At 33.4% G+C, this 23,276-nt stretch overlaps 1 protein-coding gene and 1 pseudogene across 1 annotated transcript; both read right to left on the reverse strand.

Moving 5' to 3' along the window:
• Positions 1 to 6,391: 6,391 nt before the first annotated feature.
• Positions 6,392 to 7,823, reverse strand: LOC145600667 (cytosolic sulfotransferase 15 pseudogene; annotated as a pseudogene).
• A 6,027-nt stretch (positions 7,824 to 13,850) lies between these two features.
• LOC145600668 (F-box protein SKIP23-like) lies at positions 13,851 to 15,053 on the reverse strand. Its single transcript, XM_081656550.1, has one exon. It carries the CDS (start codon positions 15,051 to 15,053, stop codon positions 13,851 to 13,853), a length of 1,203 nt encoding a protein of 400 aa, XP_081512676.1.
• Positions 15,054 to 23,276: the final 8,223 nt, after the last annotated feature.

Consider the following 23,276-nt stretch of genomic DNA (forward strand, 5'->3'; position numbering starts at 1 on the left):
CCATGCATGATAAGAAATTAAATCTAAATCGTTGATATTTATTCATCTAATCCTAGCCATCCAATCTAACACCTATGCTACACAGTTATCAAGATCTTGTTTGGTTAGTCAATAATTTTTTTAACCACATGAAAATTATTTTAACTAAAATCGAAAAAAAAATAGCAAAATTCAACATATCATCTCCAACTTAAATCATCTTTACATTAAAATTAAACTTAATCATCAACCTATGTCATCTTCTTCCTTAAACATTCCATCTTAAACCAAAAACTTATTTCGATAAATTTGTTAATCTATGAAACATTATTCAAATCAATGGTAGAAATAATTAATTGTATTCATCAATTATAGTACCGTGATTCGAATATTACGTACGTATATTATTAATTAGCATGGTTTCATCCTAATAACTATTGTTAACAAGTGGAATAACGTACTCACCAAACTTATATACGATTCTTCATTTCATATTGTGGGTAATTAATTGCTCCAACCAGACCAAATCCTTTTCATTATATATTCTGTAATCCATCTATTTATTTTCGAATTATAAGCTTCTCTTATGCTATAATTAACTCTTAATTAAAAAGCTACCTTGCAAGACATGTGCATAGATAATTAGCATATATTGTACATAAATTATACTGACTCAATATACAATTGATGAAATTTTGATACGCTTTATATCATTGCCATCTAAGGTAGTAAGAGAAGAATACATAATAATAATATTGAAAAAACACATAAAATGAATAGCTTCTTTTTTTCTCTCTCTCGTTTTTAGAGAGAGATAGTTCCCTCTAGGGTTTTCCCTTGGGAGGGTTTTTCCTAGCCTCTTTTGCTAGGGGTATTTCATTGTTTTTTCTTCAATCCTTCCATACTTCTCTAGTCTCTTCATCTTCTTCATTCTTGATTTTTATTTGTGAATTTTGTAGGGGCTTCCACTGGTTTTTACCGGTGGAAAGCCCCAAATTCTCTTTAATTGCTTTCAATAAAAAGATATCATCCTTAAGATGGTGTTCATGGTGTGGTACCTGGTTTTTTAGTGGACAGAAATTAGTCTATAAAAGGTTCCACTTAAGTGTCTGATAAGACTTATAAACAAAACTTAGAGTCGCCACTTTATTTTTATCCGAATAAGGACGGATTTAAAAACAGTCAATTTTAAGAAATAAAATTAAATAAATAAATAAAATCAACTGCTAACTCCATACAAAAAAGGCACAAGGTTCGGGGTTTAGGTTAAGAGAATCGAATGTCTGGAACTCGTCTTCCCTTCCGTTCTAAGGAACGGGCTCTTACTATTGCGTTGTTAAAAAAAACTCGAGTTTTAAGACACATTAACCACATACAAAAAATAATTAATACAAGGTAGGTTTGAGCACCAAAGTTGCACTACGTATCGATCATAGTGACATTTTGAATTCACTCACGGATCAAAACCTTCGTAGTTCGGACAAATGCCATGTTTTAAATAACCAATTCCATTGGGTTTTTAATTTGGGTTGTTGACATAAACGTTATTTTTGTAAGTGGGATTTTAGTGATCTTTGACGGATTCACTCATAAAAGTAAAATGAACCACCTTGGTTGAGGAAAATCACTCCGATTAGTGATCACCAAAAATGTCTTTTGAATAAGACAATTCAACAAATGCGTCCCGATTGACGACTTTTTAGTGGGTCAAGGTATTTTTTGGAGCGAAACTGTAAGGGTTCACCATATAATCTCACTTTAGGTTTAAATTCACTCAAGGTTAATTTTTGTAAGGTTTTAAGGGTTATGTGTTTAGGCTTAATGGAATTGGCCAAATAAAACACGACACCGGTCAAGGCCTTACTTCCAAATAAAAGGGAACAATAAACTATTTAATCATATCCGATTGTCAATTAATCCATTGGGTAATTATGATGAGATATAAGTTTATTTTTGTGGAGATGGATAATTGTTACAACCTTATACAACTAAATAAATAATCATAACCTCACGTTTGGAAATGAGGCCATAACCTCATATTAACTATCATTACTTATTAAAAACAAACAATCAAAGTTATGATTCATTCTTGTGTCACAAAAGGATTTAAAATAAAAAGGTTCACGAAATTATAAAAGAAAATAATGCTTGTTAATACTTTTATTTCTGAAGTCATCTTAAAAGAAAATTAAAGTCCTTAAGACATCATTTATTTCAAAAGTCATCTTATAATATGATTAACGATTTTAAAACAACAAAATTTAGAATTAAAGACTCTTATTTCTGAAGTCATCTTTAAAATAAGATTAAAGTTTCTTAAAATAACACTTAGAATTAAGGCTTGTGAAAACTCTTTTTTCTAAAATCATTTTTAAAATAAGATTAAAGACATTTTCATTAAAACTTCATAAGTTAAGAAGTATATATATATATAATATAGTGTAATATAGGTTTCATACCACCATTAGGTTCTTAAAAAGAAATTAATAAAAATTTTAAAAAGCAATTAAGAGAAAAACGTGCATATTTCATCTTTTTGATAGCTTGAACTAAAAAAATCATTAAAACTCATAGAAAAATCGAAAAAATTATTGTGAGATATGGTTGGAAAGCTCTTGAAAAGTTCTATCACTTGAGCTAAAGAAATGGAACTGATTCTGGTCGTAATGGTTACTTAACAGGACAACTTAGGGACGTGGTAAATAAATCTTAACTCTTGAACAACCTTTGCTTAAACTCTTAATATCTTAGGTCTTTAAGCTCACTTAAAGAAATAAATCATTCTTAAAAATATGCTTTAGGAAGACACATGAATGTTTTGACCTTTCATATTTAAAATGCATTAGAAAGAGATGCAATGCAAAATGGAATTACCCCCCTCTTTTGTAACCTATCACCTCACCAATAGGCTTGGCTTTCTAATGTGGAGTAATGAAAGATTTAGGGATAATTTAGCATCTAATATCATCATTACCCTTATTGGTAACATCACATGGAAACAAACATATTAGTTAGCATAATAATAATAATTAAGGAAATTAAAAAAAGAATTGAAGATAATACCTTGAGCTAGATGTAACAATTTTTTTGGATGACCTCTTTGATTTATCAAGGATGAAAATATGATCACTCCTTAGTTAAAATGAAATTAAAGAGTCTAAGTAATTTTTTTTGGAATTTTGAGATATTAAAAGAAACTAAAGCAAAGTAAAGCTAATGAACTTTTTTGATTTTTTTATTAGAGAAAATAAACTTGAAAAATAAAATTAAATCTTAAGAAATAAACTTTTTTTGGTTTTAAGATAGAATAGGAATACTTAAGCAATTAAACTACTATTTTTAACAAAGATAATAATAACAAAAATACTTGAACTTGAAATATTTTTGTATATTTTTATAGGAATTAAAGATAATAACAGTACTTAAATAAAAATAAAAAAACAACTTAATAAGATGCTTTTTTAATAAGCTAATAACTTAATAATAAAGCTAAATTAGAGAGATTTTAACTAAAACAAAGATTAAAGGAGAATTTTTAGAGAGAATTTTTAGAGAGAGAAGTTGTAAGAATTTTTGGTGTGTCTAAAACTTGAGAATTAGGGGGTTATATATAGGAAAACAAAGGGGTTAATTTGTAAATAAAAGAAAGTAAATAAATTAAAATTCAAGGATTATTTTGGTAAATATCAAGATTTTGGTAATAATGAGAATCTTGATATTAAACTCTCTTGTTTTACATGTAACAAACTTACTAATCTGTTTTGCAACGCTTAAACTGATAAAATAAAGAAAACCGTAATAAAATCAACTCTAATATTCAGATAATAAAAAGGTTCTAAAATGCCAGGGTATATAAAAAAATATATATATATGACCAAGTCGTGCCATAACTCAAAAAATAATACTCACATTGTATACAATAAAAAGTGCCTAAATTTAATTAGTGACTATTATACTCACCAAGGTGTTAAAACAACACTTATACAATAAAAAAATCTGCTCTGAGATGTCAGCTCTAAAAGATACACAAAGACATTAGGTTACAATACTAATAGGGTTAGACAAAATATTTAAGAGTAAGTAAAAAAAAGTAAAAAGAAAAATAACCCCCGCCCTTATTAGATAGTACATATAAATTTACCCAAGAATATTTAAACATACGACAAAACCTTATAAATACGAGCATTTCAAATAATAATCCTTACTAAAAAGTAAATCATATAAAATCATAAGATTGACATGGTCAACGTGAAAATACATTATACAATATTAAGTCATACGACATAAATTTAAGGTGGTCAAGAGTAAAATATAATCCCTTGACCGAATGACCTTTAAAACAAAAGTGAACTCTTATATCTTGCTTTACTCTACTAAAACACAAATTTATATTTATCATAGTCGTAAAAAACAAAGACAAAAGATACAAAATTAGATCAAAACAACAGGAAAACAAATAAAACGGAAGCCAAATTCATGTCGGCAAAGTAAATTATCATAACAAAAATTACTATTTGGAATAGTGCCAAATAGTGTTTTGAATAGTGAAATACAATATATGACGCGTATGAAATCCAGTTGTCCCAATTAGCGTCAAATAAATATTGATACAATTGGTCTAAATTGAAATTGATTGGATACAATATTAACCGCGGGGGATAAAAAAAAGTAACGTTAATTCACTATTGACAATCGTACATCAAAAATTGACAAAAGAACACACAAACTAGACTGAATAAGCAAAATAAAATGATTGGAAAAGAAAAAAGTAAAGAAAGAAAAAAAAATTAAAAAAAAATAAAGTTACATACCACCATTGCCTACGATGGTATGGTGTGCACAAAACAACCAAAATAAAGATGAAAAGCATACTACCAGATCCGTCGTATACGCTGCATTCAATATATGATTGCTTCAATATAATTACTAAAATACGTATTGCACCATTCATTGTACGCGTAATATCAACCATCAAAATCCCACTGTCCCGTAATTTACTCACATCCACGTATCTATCATGTTAGATAATATTGGTACAATTGGCCAGAATTGAAATTTATCGGATCCAAAATAGATTGAAGGAATATAAATAAAAAAAAAAGTGGTATTATCTTAATCCATAGCTCATAATGATAAAAAGTGCTCACTCAAGAAAGAGAATGTTTGTCATTTCATTCCCTACCTTGGTCGGACATGAGTCTTTAGAATAGTGGACTTTATAGCTTAGGTAAACTGGTCATATAATAGGGTAGTGCACAAAACACAACAAAAATCACTAGATAAAATAAACAAACACTCTAACAGTCTAAGTGAACATATTAATATGCTTACTATACTCTAAAGGGTTAAACAATGCTTGTTTATAAGGAAAATGACAAATTCCCCTGGCAAGACAAAAAATATTGTACTTTATACTATACGATTATTATACATATACGTATAAAAATACCGTCTAAAATACTTACTTTTTACTATATAAAGAAATTACCCTTATCCAAAATCTCCACTCACCACTTAATTCTTATCTTCTTCCATCTTCCTCCTTACCCGAAAAAATCAAACAAAAACCACCATTAAACTCAACCACCATGTTTCAAAAAAACCAAGAAGATCAGCCTGTCTTTACATTTGAGGAAGACATGAGGATGATAAGGGTGTATTTCATGTACATTGTGGGGCTAGTGGTCCTCCTAATGGCCGTATTAATTTACTTGTTAATCCACAAGTAAAAACCCGAAAATTACTTTGGTGGAGCAGGGTTAAAATGCATGTAGTGTCAGTTGTACTTCAATATTTTGTAATTTAGTAATTTAGAAGTACAAATTGTAACATGTATTTTGGAAATTATGAATGAAAATCATTGTTATTACTCGTTTCCTTCGTTTTAAATAATAAAACAAACGCCATTAAGTTTATAAAAATAATTAGCAAAATAATAATATTTATTTGCAAAAAACAATAATTATAGTAATAAAAAATAATTAATAGTGATAATTAAAAAGGTAGGATCAAAATTTGGTGTCTACACATGGTAGGGATTTTAATTACTTGTTTATTGAAGAATGAAGATCGAATGTTTCGCAATTTCTACCAGAGTTTAGAAGACCACGGAAGTATATTCATCCAAAAAATTATGCATCTGCAGATCTTATGCCGAATTAGAGCGAACTCACAGATTGTATTGCTTCGGATGAAGTTTTTTGTTAAGGCTATTATCAATCAATTCTGCGATGTTATTTTTAGGGTTTTATACATTTTTGTTGGAATTTTAAATTTGTCAAAAATTGTTTATAAGTGTCGTTTGGCTATTTTATAAATGAAACCTCGAATCTTCCCATCCAAAAAAAAAAAGAAAAAACACGCAATAATATAATGATTATCGTTTAAAGACTAACTCAAGCAAAATGTTAATAAGTTGATGCATGTTTGAAACTCGGGATTGATTTTTATACTTTTTCATACCCTTCACCTGTCAATACTTTTTGGCTTCAAATGTGGATGCAATATAGGACGTAGCACGTACAATACCCATCGCCATGGGCAGAACTATTTAACACTATGGGTATGCATGTGCATACCCTCTTGTGAAGGAAAAAAAAAAAAAACCTTTTCCCTTAACAAAAATTCAATTCAACATCAACTTGTAAAGATTACATAATGAATGTTCGTGTTCAAATATTTAAGGTGACAAGTTTGTTACAGTTCTTACGTACAAAACAATGAAATAAGAACATTTATATTTAAGGAAATTAAAGAAAATACATAGTCGTTTGAGACTTATTCCATGAAAAAAGCAAATAACATACAAACAGCAAATTAACTTGAGTGAATAACCAAATTAAGGAAATTGACAATCATTTTGACAAATATGTCAAGCCGGACCCTTGAAATTTATCGTTCATGATCTTCCCAAGTGTTTCTGCCATGGATGGAGTCAAATGGTTGATCCAATCTCCGACTATTCCTTTTCGAAAGAACTTATCATTCTCAACGGTTGGATAAAATTGATCAATCTTGTTTGTAATCGCAACGTTCTTCAGATTATCAATGCTGCATAACTTTACGATCTCATCAATAACACCTCCTTCCTCCTCTTGGTTTGAAAATGGGATACCTAAAAATTCCGCCATTTTCTTTAATTGAGGTTTAGGATCGGCCTTCAAATCTTCATACTTGAGAAACAAAACCTTTTCTGGCCTTTCGAGGCTCTCCTTCCAATACCCCAATGCATGCTCAGGAAAAGGTCCGAATGGAACTTTCCCTTCACAAAACATGTCAAAAAACCGATTAAACATATCAGGATTAATCATATTAGCCTTCAGATCGTCTACAGCTTGGTAAAATAACCAAGAGGATACAAAGGTGTCAAAAGGATTTCGGAAAATATAGATGATTTTGCAATTGGAGTCCTTGATTGAAATTGGCAACGACCGATATGGGACATGTGTACCAAAAAGCCTAGGGTTTTTAAGGTTGCTAAGGTCCGGGATCTTTGATTTTCCGTATATGATGGACTCTAAATGGGGGACTAACTCGTGTGGGTTATGGGCAAATAAGGGGCTCTTTGAAGGTGGGTGATTTGTACGGTTACAAATAGCAAACACTAGGGATTTTAGCCAAGTTGTACCGACTTTGCGAAAGCTGGTTACCAAGACATCAGTGTCTTGAGGTTCAAAATGGTGTTGAAAAGCGGCTATGGGTTCAAATTTCGGGGTCCAAAAATCTTGGTAAAAGTACATGGGATTGCCATCGAACCATAGCTCTTTTGGTAGTGAGTTTTTAAGGCGGGTTAGCTCTTCTTCTGTTTTTGGTGAGAATAACGTGGTTTTTTTAGAGAAGTCCATTGCTTCATGAAATGGACAATTAGTTCTACGTACTATTTAAGAGCTAAGAAAGGGAGCATGAAGAAGTAATTGAGAAGTGCATAATTTTATTACATTAATTTCATTAATTAATTAATTAATTAAAGATGTTTTTTGATATTTTACTTTTTATACAATAATCGAACCTAATAGTATGGATCAAAGATCATACCTAGAGTTGTCAAAAACCGACCCGAACTGGTGAATCCGAACCGTTTCGAACTGTTCCGAAAAGGAACCGAACCACTATGAACCTGTTATTTTAAAACCATAAACCGACCCGACCCGATTTTTTAAAACCTGAAACTGAACCGATTCGAATGTTTGAGAACCGTTAATGAACCGTACCCGTTATCAAGCCGAACTTATACAACCCGAAACTGAGAACAACCCGAACCGAGTACTTCCGAACCCGATAGCAACCCGACCCATTGTAAACCGAAACCGATTAAACCTGACAAAACCCGATAAACCCAAATCGTTTACAACCTGTAACTTAAAGCCGAACACTATATTGTATTAAAAAAATCTGAATCAAAAACTAACTCTAGATTTGTTATTATTATTTGCTCCTGAAAATCTTTATACAGAAAAGGGACTTAATTAAAGCTAAACAACTAATTACTACTCCGTATGATCTATTGGAATAACTAATTATAGAATGTTGAGGATATACTAGGATATATACGTTAACGTAACCCGTTTAAAACTGGCAAAACCAGTTGTCAAACCGACTAAGTTCAACTCGAGCCAATTATGACCTGAATCGATTACAACCCGACCCGATTAGGACCCGATATGTTTTGACCCAAAACCCGCTTTAAACTGACAAACACCGTTTTTAAACCGGCCGACTTTAACCCGAACCGATTATGACCCGAACCAATTATAACCCGACCCGATTAGAATCCGACCCGAAAAGAAACTGTAATAAAAACAAACCTAACCGAACTGACCCGAAATTATTTAAAACTGATCCGAACTGACCCGATAATAATTCCAACCCGTTAAAAACCGATCCGTTGTAAATCGAAAACCGATAAACCGAACCAAAAACCGAACCGCAAACCCGATTGACACCCCTAATCATACCAAATGGAATCTTTGACTTTGATTTTCTTTATTTTACAAATGATTTTTGAGTCGACAAAGGCTATTGATCATGCAATTGTTTACTTCAATAATATGTTGGCATGTGATTTATCTGCAATCTTAGTTAAATAACAAAATATAAGTAGGAAAAGTTGTCTAAAATATAGTATAAATAATACAAATTTTGTTTGATTCTTTCAAAATAATCCAATAGGCATTGTATATTAAAGATTCACGAAGCATCAAATCATTTTACAATATATTGATGCATTTTTATGTCCTTTGCCCTAATAATATTATCATGAATGGCATGGTAGGGTTATACGTTTTTATAGTGTCCGACCATCTTCCTAATAATGCCATTAATAATACCATAAATGGTACTCCGTATGCAATAATGCCATTAATGGTTCTCTGTACATATTTGGTATTGTATGATTATTTTTATTTTTGACAAAAATTGTATGATTATTTAAATAAGGATAATGTTATATGTAGTCTTTAAGCTAAGTATAAGAACTAAATATCTTTCCTAATTGGACATTTTGTGAAAAACTACCTTATAAAGCACTTTTTTTGCGAGAAACTACCTAATAAAAAAAATGTTGTAAGAAACTACCTTATAAAAGGATAAATGTTGTAAGAGACTACCCTTGGTCGAAAAATCATCGTTGACTTTTGTTTTCCGGCGTTAATCACGTCACGTGCCAATTAAGAAAAAAGGAGGGAAAGGGTGAAGTAAGAGTCACGTGATTGACACGTGATGTGGTCAACGCCGGAATTTGAAAGTCAACGGTGACTTTCCGATTAATGGTAGTCTCTTACAACATTTACCCTTTTATAAGGTAGTTTCTTACAACATTTTTTTTATTAGGTAGTTTCTTGCAAAAAGAGTGTTTTATAAGGTAGTTTTTTACAAAATGTCCTTCCTAATTTAGGAATTTTGATTAAAAAAAAATACGCACAAATCAATTTAATTAATATTATATTGCTATTTGTTTTTTCCATTTTTAGCTCTTCATATATATAGTCGGTTATGTATAGCATTTTTCTATAAATAAATCCATATGATTCTAAAATTGGACGTATTTTATTATGAGTAGTCATTAACCCACCTGTTAATAATGTGGGATTTGTTTTTTTGGTGTTTAGAGAGCCACGAGGGGGGGTGAGAATCGATCCCAAGATCTCCTGAAACCGGGAGAGAAGCTCTAACCACTTGAGCTATCCCTCACTCTCATAATGTGGGATTTGTTAATAAGCATTAGGTAGCAATAATAATAAGAATCAAAAAAAAAAAAAAAGGTAGCAATAATAATACATACATTGATACATGACTGTTTTTTAATGTATGTACAAATGAGATGCTAATAAGCACATAATATATTAATGATAGCATCATAGCAACAAGCTGGCATGATTGTTAAATATCTCCTATAACCCTCGTCAATTAATATAATTAAATAAAGTTGTTTAATGTTAAGTATATATTTTTTCTTTTTAAAAAAATGTCAAGTATAAGTACTTGTATGTTTTTGTGAGCTATAGTCTATTGCATATAAAATGATAAAGGGCGAGAATGAAACTTTATGACTAGACTTATACAGTTGATCAATAAGGACTCAACTCATTTAGACCTTGTTTTTTCACCAACAAAATAATTTCAATATAATAAAATATATTAAATTCATCAAAAAATAATTTTGTAAAAAATAAATTATATTTAATTTCAGGTAAGTTTTAATCTCTATAGTAGTTAAGTTTTATAAGTAACAATAGATAATTTGTATATATAATTAAGTGTTAATTAGTAAAAAAAATTAATTTAAGCTTAATAAAAATAAGGTTAAGGTCCTGTTCACTTCACCTTATTTTTGCTGAACTGAAATTATTTTTACTGAAACAAAATTATATTTGCTGAACTTAAATTAATTTTACTGAAATTAAATTAATTTTACTGAACTGAAATTATTTTTGCTAAACTGAAATTATTTTTACTGATTTTCTATTATAATTCTTCTTTAAGAAAACTGAATTTAATAGAACTTAACTTATTATTTTTACTGAGTTGAAATTATTTTTACTGAACTGGACATAATTTTATTGAATTTAACTTAATTTTACTGAACTAAAATTATTTTTACTTAATATTATTTTTTTAAGGTGAAGAGTACAGGACCTAAGTGAATAAGAACCAAAGAAAAATTGAATTTGAGTTGGATTTAATTGCATTATTGTTTCATTTTTGGGAAAAAATTTACGTACTTTAGACATTCAATTTAGGCCAAATTCACTTCATCTTAAAAAACATAATATTCAGTAAAAATAACTATGTTCACTAAAAATAAGTTAAATCAATTAAAAAAATCAATTTAGTAAAATTAAGTCCAGTTGAGTCAAAATAATTTCAATTTTGTAAAATCGGTAACTTTCAAGAAGAATTACAATAGAAATTAGGAAAATTAAATTTAAGTTCAATAGAATAATTTCCCTTCAAAAAAATCAATAACTTTATATATTTAATATAATAGAGAATCAATAAAAAAAAATTCTATTCTGTAAAAATTATTTTAGTATAGCAGAAAAATTGTAGGTTGGTAAAAATAATATCAATTCAATAAAAAATAATTTTAGACCAAAGAATATAATTTCAATTCAGTAAAAAATAATTTCAATTCAGCAAAATAAGGTGAAAATAACAAAATTTGCATACACTTTCTTGTTTCTTTTAATCGCAACTTTGGAAATTATACCCTCCATCCCTAATTAATTGACAAGTTGGAATTTTATTTTTCAATATTCATATGTTAACTTTGACGATTGATATTTCTATTTGAAATTGTTTCTTTAGGGTTGGGGTTTATTCCCCTGTTTATGTCACTTGATTTATCTTTCAACTATTTTTAAACACCCAATGTACAGTAACAGTATTGTAAATCAATCCTAATTAAGCAAGTTATACTCTGTCAATTTCGGTTTGCACGTGTGACCACCTGTTGTTGTTTTTGGATCCCTCTTTCTTCTTCGTTTCTATTTTTAGTTTCTCTAGCTCTCTTCTCTTACCTTCCATCTTTCTCCTCTTTCATTATAGTTAGCACTGCCAAAACCGTTTGACAGTTCGGTTTCGGTTCGGTTTGAAATTGGTTCGGCATTTAATCGGGTCGGTTTGGAATCGGTTTAATTGTCTCACGGGTCGGTTTTGGTTCGGTTTAAATGGTTATCGGTTCGATTCGGTTTCAGATTATTCTTAAGCCGTTTTAATTCGGTTCGGGTTGTAAACAGTCCAGGTAGTAAACGGTTCGGTGCAGACGGGTTGCGGTTTGTTAACGGTGCGGTGTAAACGGTTTTTATCCCGATTCAAACAGTTTCGGGTTGGAAACGGTTTCGGGTTAGAAACAGTTTGGTTCTTTTTTGGTTCAGTCTATAACTGGTTCGGTTCTTTTTCGGTTCAGTTTTTAACTGGTTCGGTTCTTTTTCGGTTCAGTTTATAAATGGTTCGGTTCTTCGATGGTTTAACCACTTAACGTTATTCATATCGGTTCCATTTCAAGTTTACTAAATTACGGTTTGGGTCGGTTTTCGGTTTAAAAAAATAAATTGTTTATCGAGTTGTTTGGATTCGGGCAGTTAAATGGTTTTGGTTTGAAATTTGATAGTACTTGCTAACCTTTTGCGTTCACAAGTTTTATATAAAGTCGTGAATCGTTTCATATTTAGGCATCATATTATAAACAAATTCTCATTGATTTTATGAATACATATTATGTTTTGTTTCAAGTTTAGTCATACTGATCTTACTAGTTATAATCCTGTCAAAAAAAAAAGTTTGTAAACGGTTCGATTTAATTATATTCCCGTCAAAAAAAAAATCCATTTAATTATATAAAAAAGTTTGTAAACGGTTCGATTTAGAAGCGGTTTATAACTAGTTCGGTTTTTAAATGGTTCGGTGCAAACGGGTAGCAGTTTGCTAACAGTTCGGTGTAAGCGGTTTTTTTGCCAGTTTAAACGGTTTTGGGTTGGAACCGGTTTCGGGTTAGATACGGTTCGGTTCTTTTTCGGTTCGGTTTTCTTTCAGTTCGGTTTATATTTGGTTCGGTTTGTTAACGGGTTCGGTTCTTGTACGGTTTAACATTATTCGGGTCGATTCGGTTTCGGGTTTACTAAAATATGGTTCGGGTCGGTTTTCGGTTTCAAAAAAATCGGTTTTTAATCGGTTCGGTTCTCATTTGGATCGGTCGGTTTCGGACAGTTAAACGTTTTCGGTTTGAAATTTGACAGCACTAATTATAGTAATCGATCAATTGCTCTTTTTTTTTTGTTGGCTTCCTCCTTCCTTTTCTTTTTTCTTTCTTGTCTAGCTTCATTCATTATCTCTTTCCTTCTTCCTCCTTCCTTTTTTTCCTTGATTGCGTATATAACCTTGTTAATTAATCACTAATTCTTATTTTACAACCAATTTCGAGTTATGTTTATATATTTTCTATTTTAATTTCCTATATTAGGTTATTTTTTATTTTCTGTTTTTTCGATTAAATTAGTGAAAGTTAAGCTTTGAAAGAAGAAGACAATTGCTCCTCCTACTAATTCACACGAGGAAATTGAAGTTTGTAATCTGAACTTTGTGACCTAATTTATCTTTTAATTTCATTTTGTTTTAGAAGTTTTTTACTTTAATTTCGTTCCCTTGACACAAACATAAACTACTTTTACTTTATAGACCATATAAATCATAACAGATGGCCACGAGTAGTGTTTAAATGTCAATAGTGAAATGTAGAAAGTATAAAAATATTGAATAGAGGACCAACAACCACAAAAAACAAAAAGAATCTTGAATAAACGTAAACGTCCACATTTTTACATAAGATGATAAGATCGGAAGTAATTTGTGAAAGAACGAATGTTATAAGAACTTTATGTAATACGTGCTAAATTAACCCAACTTGGCGGAGGCCAAATACATAGTTGACAACCTTCCAAATATTCTTCCATTTGTCCAAAAGTTCCATTTTCAAAATCAAAAACACCAACTTCGTCACTTTTCCACTCAAAATCATCAACCTCATCAACATCTCCCACTTTAATCTCCGAAAAACATGAATCCTTATTTTCTAAATTCTTAAAATGAAAGTAAATGCAGTTTCCTTTGCATCCTTTTAAACCAATCACGGAAAATGAAGAATGGTTGCTTAAAAAAATGGTGTGCTCCTCTAAATTCATAACCAATATCCAATTCAGTTCAGCTTTATCGAGTTTGAAAATTTCAACCCCGTGTACTTTTATAAGTTCAGGAGTCAAATCTGTATACAAGTCCACCATTAACAGATCATTCGCTACTTTCACAAGACATTTTTTATTACCACCAATAATAGCGGTTTTTACTAATGTTATTGTGACTGAAAAGTCAATAACCTTAATGGCTACTGTCCTACCTGAATTCGTGACAGCATAAAATGTACCATCATACTCTACTACATCCACGTAGTGCAACGACCAATCATTAATATATATACTCCTATCATCATAACCCAAAGTATAATCATCCAAAAATTCCCATGACTCAATTTTGGACTGATACATAAGTAATTTACCCGTGTTATGCGTGGACAAAATAACATAATCAACATTAACATTATTACTAATAGGATTAAGAAAGGTAACTGCTACCTTTTGATGCTCCATATTGTAGTAATCCATGTTTCGAGTACTAGGACTAATAATAACGTTACGTAACACGTACTCACTACCCAACTCTTTGATTTTAATATTAGTTAGATCAAATTTTCTAGGAAGATTAGGAGCTAATTGTTTAGTGACGGTCCTAGAGAAGGGATTGAACAAATGGAGAGCCCCGGGGTTGTGCTCCTCAGTCTTGATGAGCCACTCGGGAGCGTCGTCGTGACCAAAGGAAGGAGTAAGTTGGAAAAATGTTTGTTTGGTAAGGCGGAGGTCACAGTTGAAGAGTTTTATAGGAGGGAAAAAAATAGGGAGAGATTGGGGGATAGCGGACCGCCACGTAGAGCAGACGGAACGAAAAGGGCGAGTGTCGGACGTGGTATCAAACCTGGAGGCAATGAGGTCAAGGAGCTCCAGAGGGAGATCAGACCAAGTTGCCATGGCTTAGATAGCTTATTTAGCTTGTTGAATATAAAGAAGGTTTTAAAAATAGAATGGATTAATTAATGACTTAATGAGTATGAAATGAGGTGCTACTTTGGTGCAGTGTTTATAAGGCTTGGGTCTAGATTATGTAACAACCCAATTATTGATAATAACAATAAAATATTAAACAATTACTCACGAATAAAAGGAGGATGAACAATTTATATTAAATAAATAAATAAATCTCAACATGGTTTCATCAATAGAAGAATTATACTTCCTCTATTTTTTAATAGTTGCAACACACCTTTTATCACGCTTTTTAAGGAAGTGATTAAATTAGGTAAACGAATTAATTAAGCTATGAAATATTCACCGTAGCAACTTATCCCTTTCTTCTTATCGGTGGTAAAATTATGTGATTTAATTTATCCGTTTACCTAGTATAATATCTCCCTTAAAATGCGTGTCAAAAAGGTGTGTTGCAAGTAAATAAAAACAGATTAAATAGTTTTTAACTCGGGCGATGCACCGGATTTTTATGAATATATTTAAATTAGATTTTAATGATAATTAGGTGAAATATTAAATTATTAATATAGATTAGTTATATTTTATTTTTTAAATTGATTAATTATTTTTATAATATTACTTGTACTATTAATTTATTTATTTTCCAAACATAATTGAGCATTAAAATTTATCATCTAATATTACGTATCCTAGATATCATTAGTTTATTTTGTTCTTAAGTTGTTTTATATATATATATATATATAGCATAAAAAGTGCAACACATTTTCGGATTACATATTTCAAAAAACTATAGAGTTGTATGAATGAGCAAATGTAAGAGATGAGATCACATTTGTTATTATAAATTGTGATTAAATATACGTGTATAAAATCTATATATATAAGTATTTTTGAAATTTATGAACATAATTAACTCTTTTAATATAACATTATTGACATAAAACGTGTCTATAGAATGGTGGTAAAACTTGAATCATAATAAACATAAAGTCATGGGTTCAAATATCAATGGTCACAAATTTTTTTTAGGAAATAATGATCATAATGGACCGGTATGACATGGCGCCGCATCATATGCCAAATGGCAAATTAGTGACACATGACAGAATTGCATGTCTTGACATGGGTTCTAAAAATAAACTAGCCTTCTGACCCGTGCAATGCACGGAAAGTTTATAAGGTGTACAATAGTAACTTTTGTATTATAATATTTTTAATTAGAAAATGAATAGTTTATAAAGGAGAAGAAGGGGTACAGTGATAATTGAATGTAATTTTAGAGATATTAAGTTAGGAAAAAATGAATCAATTATATAACATTCATACATGTTCAGTTTTTTTTTTTTTTCTTTTTAAAAGGGAACATTCATACATGTATTGAATTATGTTAGATTATGGAAATAATCTTTTGTAATTATCTTGCATATATTTAGTGTATATCTTTCCTAGTTTAGCTTAGCTTAACCTAGAAGCCTAATCTTGTATATATACTAATCTTTGATGAATGAGAAGCCCACGGCAAATTTTCACATATTCTCTCATGGTATCACGAGTCTAGGTTTCTTTCCTGAAAACCCTATTTCTCTTCTTCTTCCGCATTTCTTCTTCCTTCCTCCATGGCCGAATCAAGCAAGATTCATCCTGCTACTCTTGTGAACAACATCAAGTCTTGTATCCCCATTACTCTTGATTATGAGGGCAAGCAATTCAACACTTGGTCGACTCTTTTCCATCTTCACTGCCGTGCGAACTTGGTGATCGAGCACATCATTCCACCAAAGGTAGATCCTTCGGCCAAGAAAACCGATCCCACACCCGCTGAACAAGCTTTCACCCAACGTCTTGACGACATCATTCGACAATGGATTTATAACACCATCTCTACTGACCTTATAATTCAATTATTGACCCGGATGACACAACGTTGGATGCGTGGAAATGGTTGGAGGAATTCTTTCTCAATAACAAGTCTGCCAGAGCTTTGCAACTTGATGCTCAATTTACAAATACTCGGTTGGAGCAATTTGATGGCGTCAAGGCATATTGCACTCATCTTAAGTCTCTCGCGGATAGCTTGAAAAATGTTGGGGATAAGGTCTCCGATAATCGTATGGCTCTTCAACTTTTGAAAGGTTTAACGGAGGAATACAAGCTGTTTCGCACCTCTGTTCTCCATATGAATCCTCTGCCCTCCTTTGATACACTGCGCTCCATGCTCGAACTTGAGGAGCAAGGTAACGCTGCCGAGACAACCCTTGACACCAACAAGGAGGCTCATCTTTCTCACGCCAATTTCGCGGGTCAGCAGGGTTAAGGAGACACCTCCACAAATTCTGGTTCCCGGGGGCAGTCTCGTACAGGTGGCCGGAAAAACAAAGGTAAGGGCGGCGGTAAAGGGAAGGGTGGTGGCGCACCTGCCACCGCAAACCGGAGCAACCAGCAGCCGCCGCAGAACCAGCAACGCTGGTCAGGTCAGCAGCAGCAGGGCGCGCCGCAGCAGCAACAGGCCCCCTGGATGCTACCCCCACCTTGGGCCTATTGGAACCAAGGGTCATGGGCCACTCCTCCCTGTCCCTACCCATCTTAGGGTCCAGCCCAGCCTCAGTGGTCAGCACGGCCAAATCAGCCCGGAGTTCTTGGCCCTCGTCCACAACAGGCTTACTACGTGACCAATCCTCCTTCATCAACGGGTTATGTGCCTACCAATATTAAGCAAGCTATGCATACATTGTCTATTCCTAATCCAAATTACTAAATGGGCACGGGTGCTACGTCTCACATGACAAATGCTCAAGGTAATTTATCTCCATACTTTAATTTGCGTCAAAATATGAGTAATGCAATTATTGTTGGTGATGGTAGCAAAATTCCAATTAAAGGTTATGGTCATGACTCTCTTTACCAAAACACACTTCAACTCAAAAATGTCTTACACGTTCTTAAATTGATCAAAAGTCTTATTTCTGTTCGAAAATTCACTACTGACAATCGAATTTCTATAGAATTTGATCCTTTTGGGTTTTCTGTGAAGGATTTGCATACGGGGAGCAAAATAGTGAGATTTAATAGCAGTGGAGATCTTTATCCCTTCTTCACTGATTGTCAAGTCCTATCCTCTTCTATTCCGTCAGCTTTTGCAGTTGTTTCTCCTATTGTGTGGCATTCACGTTTTGGTCATCCGGGAAATGCAATTCTTAGTTCTTTGCGTAGTAGTAATTCAGTTCAATGTAATAAGGCTAAAATTGATTTATGCCACTCTTGTCCTTTGGGAAAATTAATAAAATTGCATTTTTACAATTCTACGTCTCATACTACTATGCCTTTCGTTATCATTCACAGTGATTTATGGACATCTCCCGTTTCTAATTCTCAAGGTCACAAATATTATGTTCTATTTCTTGATGATTTTACAAATTTTCTGTGGACTTACCCTATCTCAACCAAGTCCGAAGTCTATAACTTGTTTCTTCGACTTAGAACATACATAAAGACTCAGTTTGAACGAGAGGTCAAATCTTTCCAATGTGACAATGGCCGTGAATTTCATAACGACCCTTTCACAAAATTCAGTCATCAACATGGGATGGTTTTCCGCTTAAGTTGTCCATATTCTTCACCTCAAAATGGTAAAGCCGAAAGAAAAATCAAAACGATCAATAATATTGTTCATACTATCATGTGTCATGCCTCAATGCCCCCTTCTTTTTAGCATCATGCCCTTGATATGGCCACCTATCTTCACAACATCTTGCCTACAAAGCTACTTGACTACAATTCTCCTTCTCAAATTCTTTATCAAAAACTTCCCGAGTACTCTCACCTTCGAGTGTTTGGTTGCTTGTGTTTTCCTCTATTCTCTTCCTCCACTATCAATAAACTACAAGCACGCTCCACTCCTTGTGTATTTCTTGGATATCCATCCAATCATCGGGGTTATAAGTGTTACGATATATCGAGTCGGAAAATATTCATAGCTAGGCATGTGTGGTTTGATGAGTCTAGTTTCCCTTTCTCAAAGATTCATACGCCTCAACCTCATACATATGATTTTTTAGGTGACTACCCAAGTCCTCTAAATAACCCCTTGTTGTGGCAATCTTTGATGACCCCGACTCACCCTCCCCCCATAAATGAGCATCCCACTCCGCGACCTGGTCGCGGTAGTCCTTTCCAGGCCGCGGGTGAGCCGCGGACCTTGTTGCCTCACTCTTCATCTCTTGAGCAGGCCACTCCGCGACCTAGTCGCGGCAATGCTTCCCAGGCCGTGGGTGACCCACGGACTATGCTGCCTCTCACTCCTTCTCGTAGCCCCACGCACGCAGGGGGCTCTCCTCCACCTAGCACCTAGCAGGCTGGCTTCGTGCCACAACCTGCTATCCCCGCCGGGTTACCAGCGGGTGCTGGTGTGAGGGGAGCCGTACCTACGCAGCCCACTGCCCAGCCTGCTGGTGCTAGTGAGGACATGCGTGGGGTGCTTCCTCCGCCACCTAATATCTTCTCTTATCCTACTCATACTCCCACACCTACACACTCCATTAATACTAGAAGTAAACATGGAATTGTCAAGCCAAATCCCAAATACCAAACACATCATACTACTACCTCCATATCACCCATTCTAAAGAACCCGATTAATGCTCTTCGTGACCATGATTGGAAAATTGCTATGCATAAAGAATATGATGCTCTTATTGAAAATGGAACTTGGAAGTTGGTTTCGAGACCACCGAATGTAAGCATAATTCGGTCATTGTGGATTTTTCGGCATAAGACAAAGTCGGATGGGTCTTTTGAGAGACATAAGGCTCATCTTGTTGATGATGGTAAAACTCAGAGGGAAGAAATTGATTATGATGAGACTTTTAGCCCTGTTGTTAAACCGGCTACTATTCGAGTGGTTCTTAGCATTGCTTTGGCTAAGTCTTGGCAAATTCATCAACTAGATGTGAAAAATGCTTTCTTACATGGTCACTTGAATGAAACGGTTTACATGTATCAACATATGGGATTCAAAGATCCTGATAAACCTGATCATGTCTGTTTATTAGAGAAGTCGCTATATGGTTTGAAACAGGCACCACGTGCCTGGTATAAACGTTTTGCAGATTTTGTGGCTACTATTGGTTTTTCTAATAGCAAAACTGATACCTCATTATTCATCTATCGCCATGGTAATGATACTACTTATCTACTTCTGTATGTTGATGATATTGTGCTCACTGCTTCTTCGGAATCTCTCCGACAACATATTATTTCTCGGCTCAGCTCTGAATTTGCAATGAAGGATTTGGGTCCTCTGAGTTATTTTTTGGGTATTGTTGTTACTAGAGGTAAAAATGGTTTATTTTTATCTCAAAAGAAGTATGCGCAGGGAATTTTGGAAAAAGCAGGAATGTCAAATTGCAAGCCTTCGCCTACTCCTGTTGACACCAAAGGCAAATTGAGCACTCAGGAGGGTGCTCCGTATGACGATCCTACTTCTTATCGGCGCCTCTGTGGTGCCTTGCAGTACTTGACATTTACCCGACCAGATATCTCTTATGCAGTTCAGCAGGTCTGCTTATTTATGCACTCACTGGTGTTGAGCATATGGATGCGTTGAAATGTACTCTACGATACATTAGAGGTACGACGGATTTTGGTTTACAATTGCATAAATATCCTGTTTCTTCTCTTGTGTCATACACGGATGCAGATTGGGGCAGGTGTCCGGACACTCGTTGTTCTACATCAGGGTATTGTGTGTACCTTGGTAATAATCTGATTTCTTGGTCTTCGAAACGCCAACCCACTTTGTCTAAGTCCAGTTGCGAAGCAGAGTACAGAGGGGTTGCAAATGTGGTTTCTGAATCCTGCTGGATTCGCAATTTGTTGCTCAAGCTATTTCTTCCTATTTCGAAAGCAAGAATGGTTTATTGTGACAATGTTAGTGCGATTTATATCTCTAGTAATCCGGTTCAACATCAGCGCACTAAACACATTGAGATGGACATAAACTTTTTTCGTGAGAAGGTTCAACGCGGCGAAGTTCATGTCCTACATGTTCCATCCCGATACCAGATTGCGGACATTTTCACAAAAGGTCTGCCCAAGGTTTTATTTGTAAATTTCGGGACAGTCTCAGCGCTCGTAGTCCTACCGTTTCGACTGCGGAGGTTTGTTAGATTATGAAAATAATCTTTTGTAATTATCTTGCATATATTTAGTGTATATCTTTCCTAGTTTAGCTTAGCTTAACCTAGAAGCCTAATCTTGTATATATACTAATCTTTGATGAATGAGAAGCCCGCGGCAAATATTCACATATTCTCTCAAGTTAAAGCTAATTCTTTTTTTTTATTATAAGAAAGGGGATTAATTAATTAAGGGAAGTGACATGTGACATTGGTGAAAAATAAAGTTTACATGTGGCATGATGGGGATGATGGTTTGTGTTTTTAAATACTAATGATATAAAGTATAAATATTTTGGTCTTAAATGCTCTCAAAACATACTAACTTGGCATATTTTATGTAGTTTCAAGTCATGGATTCTCACAACTAAGTATATTTGAAGTATAATTGTAGATGGTTTTAGGGGATCGGTCGATGGGATTATACCCTGGTTTTTTCATAAACGGAATTAACCTCTCCCTACTTTGCTTGGTTGCGTGATTTGTAAACTTTGAATAGATTTGCCACCGTTATTTTGAAAGGATTTACGGAAACCTTAATAGAAGCACGTAATGGTCTTTAAGAACTTTGAGATTCGAGTCCGAAACAGCCACCTATCACTTTCTGATGTTCACGGGGTAATGGCTCTGTTTTCTTTGGTGTCCTTAAAAATGATTTTCCTTTATCTTTTCATTTTACTTTGTTTGTTTTGATAAGAGATGGAAAATAAACAACTTTTCTAAAGGTGGAAAATTGCACTTTAGAAAAGAAAATTCGTTTTCCTATAGAAGAGAAGATTACTTCTCCTTATATACTCTCCTCCCATCCTTCCTTTACTTTTACTTCATTTTTCTTTTTCTCCTTAATTTTTCCTCTAATCAAACAAACAAAGAATTTTTTAAACCGTATGACAATAGGAGGTTTGGCTCCTTAGCCTTATAAATTGTTTGACTCTCTCTTCTTCAACCAATATGGGATACTTACATGTGGTGATACTTTGGAAGTCTATTCTTCAACACTCTCCCTCACATGTAAGGTCCTTATTTTAACTTTGACTCGTGTGATTTTTCGGGCTAGAGTGTTTCTTCACTCCCCCTCACATGGACCTACTCTTTGGCCCAGTGAACTTTAGCCATTTAAGGTCCCATATTGTGAACCTGGCTCTGATACCATGTTAAATACTGGTCTGGGCCACACCCGCAAACCAAGAGAGGGAGTCTATTTCACAAGTCCAAAGGAGGTTCCATTTAAAAACCATATGGCAATAGGAGGAATAGCCCCTTAACCTTATAAAGTAATAAACTCTCTCTTGTTCAATCAATGCTGGAAACTTACATGTAGTGACACTTGGGAGGGCTATTCTTCAATACTCCCCCTCACATGTAAAGTCCCTTTTTAAATTTGTCTCGTGTGAAAAGGAGCAAAATCATGCTCGAATCAACTCACAATATTAAAAAAAAAATAATGCACAGCGAAATATTTGGATAAAATTTATGAATTCATCAGGTGAGTTCAACTTTCTAACCCACCGTCAAGGGAAAACTTTGGGTAAAACTTATGAATCCCGCCGATGAGTTCAATTTTCTAACCCACCGACAGGGGGGAAATTTTTGTGAACGGTCCCAAGATTTAACTTGCTCTTGATACCATGACAAATTAGAGAAAAATAAAATTAAATGGTTTGTATTCCCTCATTATTATTCATCAATAGGTTGAGTATTGATACAAAACCTATGCTCATAAGATAGGAAACAATATTTCTAAAAGATATACCATATATCCTAATGATATATTCACTAAATATTAGGTTAACATAAATAAATCAAAATATATTATTATCATAATAAGACACATACGAAAAATATATCACACATATATTTTTCGATATCTGATATCTCTAACCGTTATCCTTCAAAATAAACGGAGCCTTAGTTTCTCCCTACTTTCACCTCAGTCCGTTAATAAAGAGTTTGACGGATGGATGTAAGAACATCTATGTCACGAAATAATTTCCGTAGTTTCATTAGAGTATAGAGTAGCATATGTATA

Source organism: Chenopodium album, chromosome 21 (assembly GCF_948465745.1).
Source record: "Chenopodium album chromosome 21, dcCheAlbu1.1, whole genome shotgun sequence".
Classification (NCBI taxonomy): domain Eukaryota; kingdom Viridiplantae; phylum Streptophyta; class Magnoliopsida; order Caryophyllales; family Amaranthaceae; genus Chenopodium; species Chenopodium album.

What these genes read in the sequence shown, in the direction of transcription:
- LOC145600668 (XM_081656550.1), bottom strand. Translation starts at nt 15,053, where the DNA reads ATGGCAACTTGGTCTGATCTCCCTCTGGAGCTCCTTGACCTCATTGCC.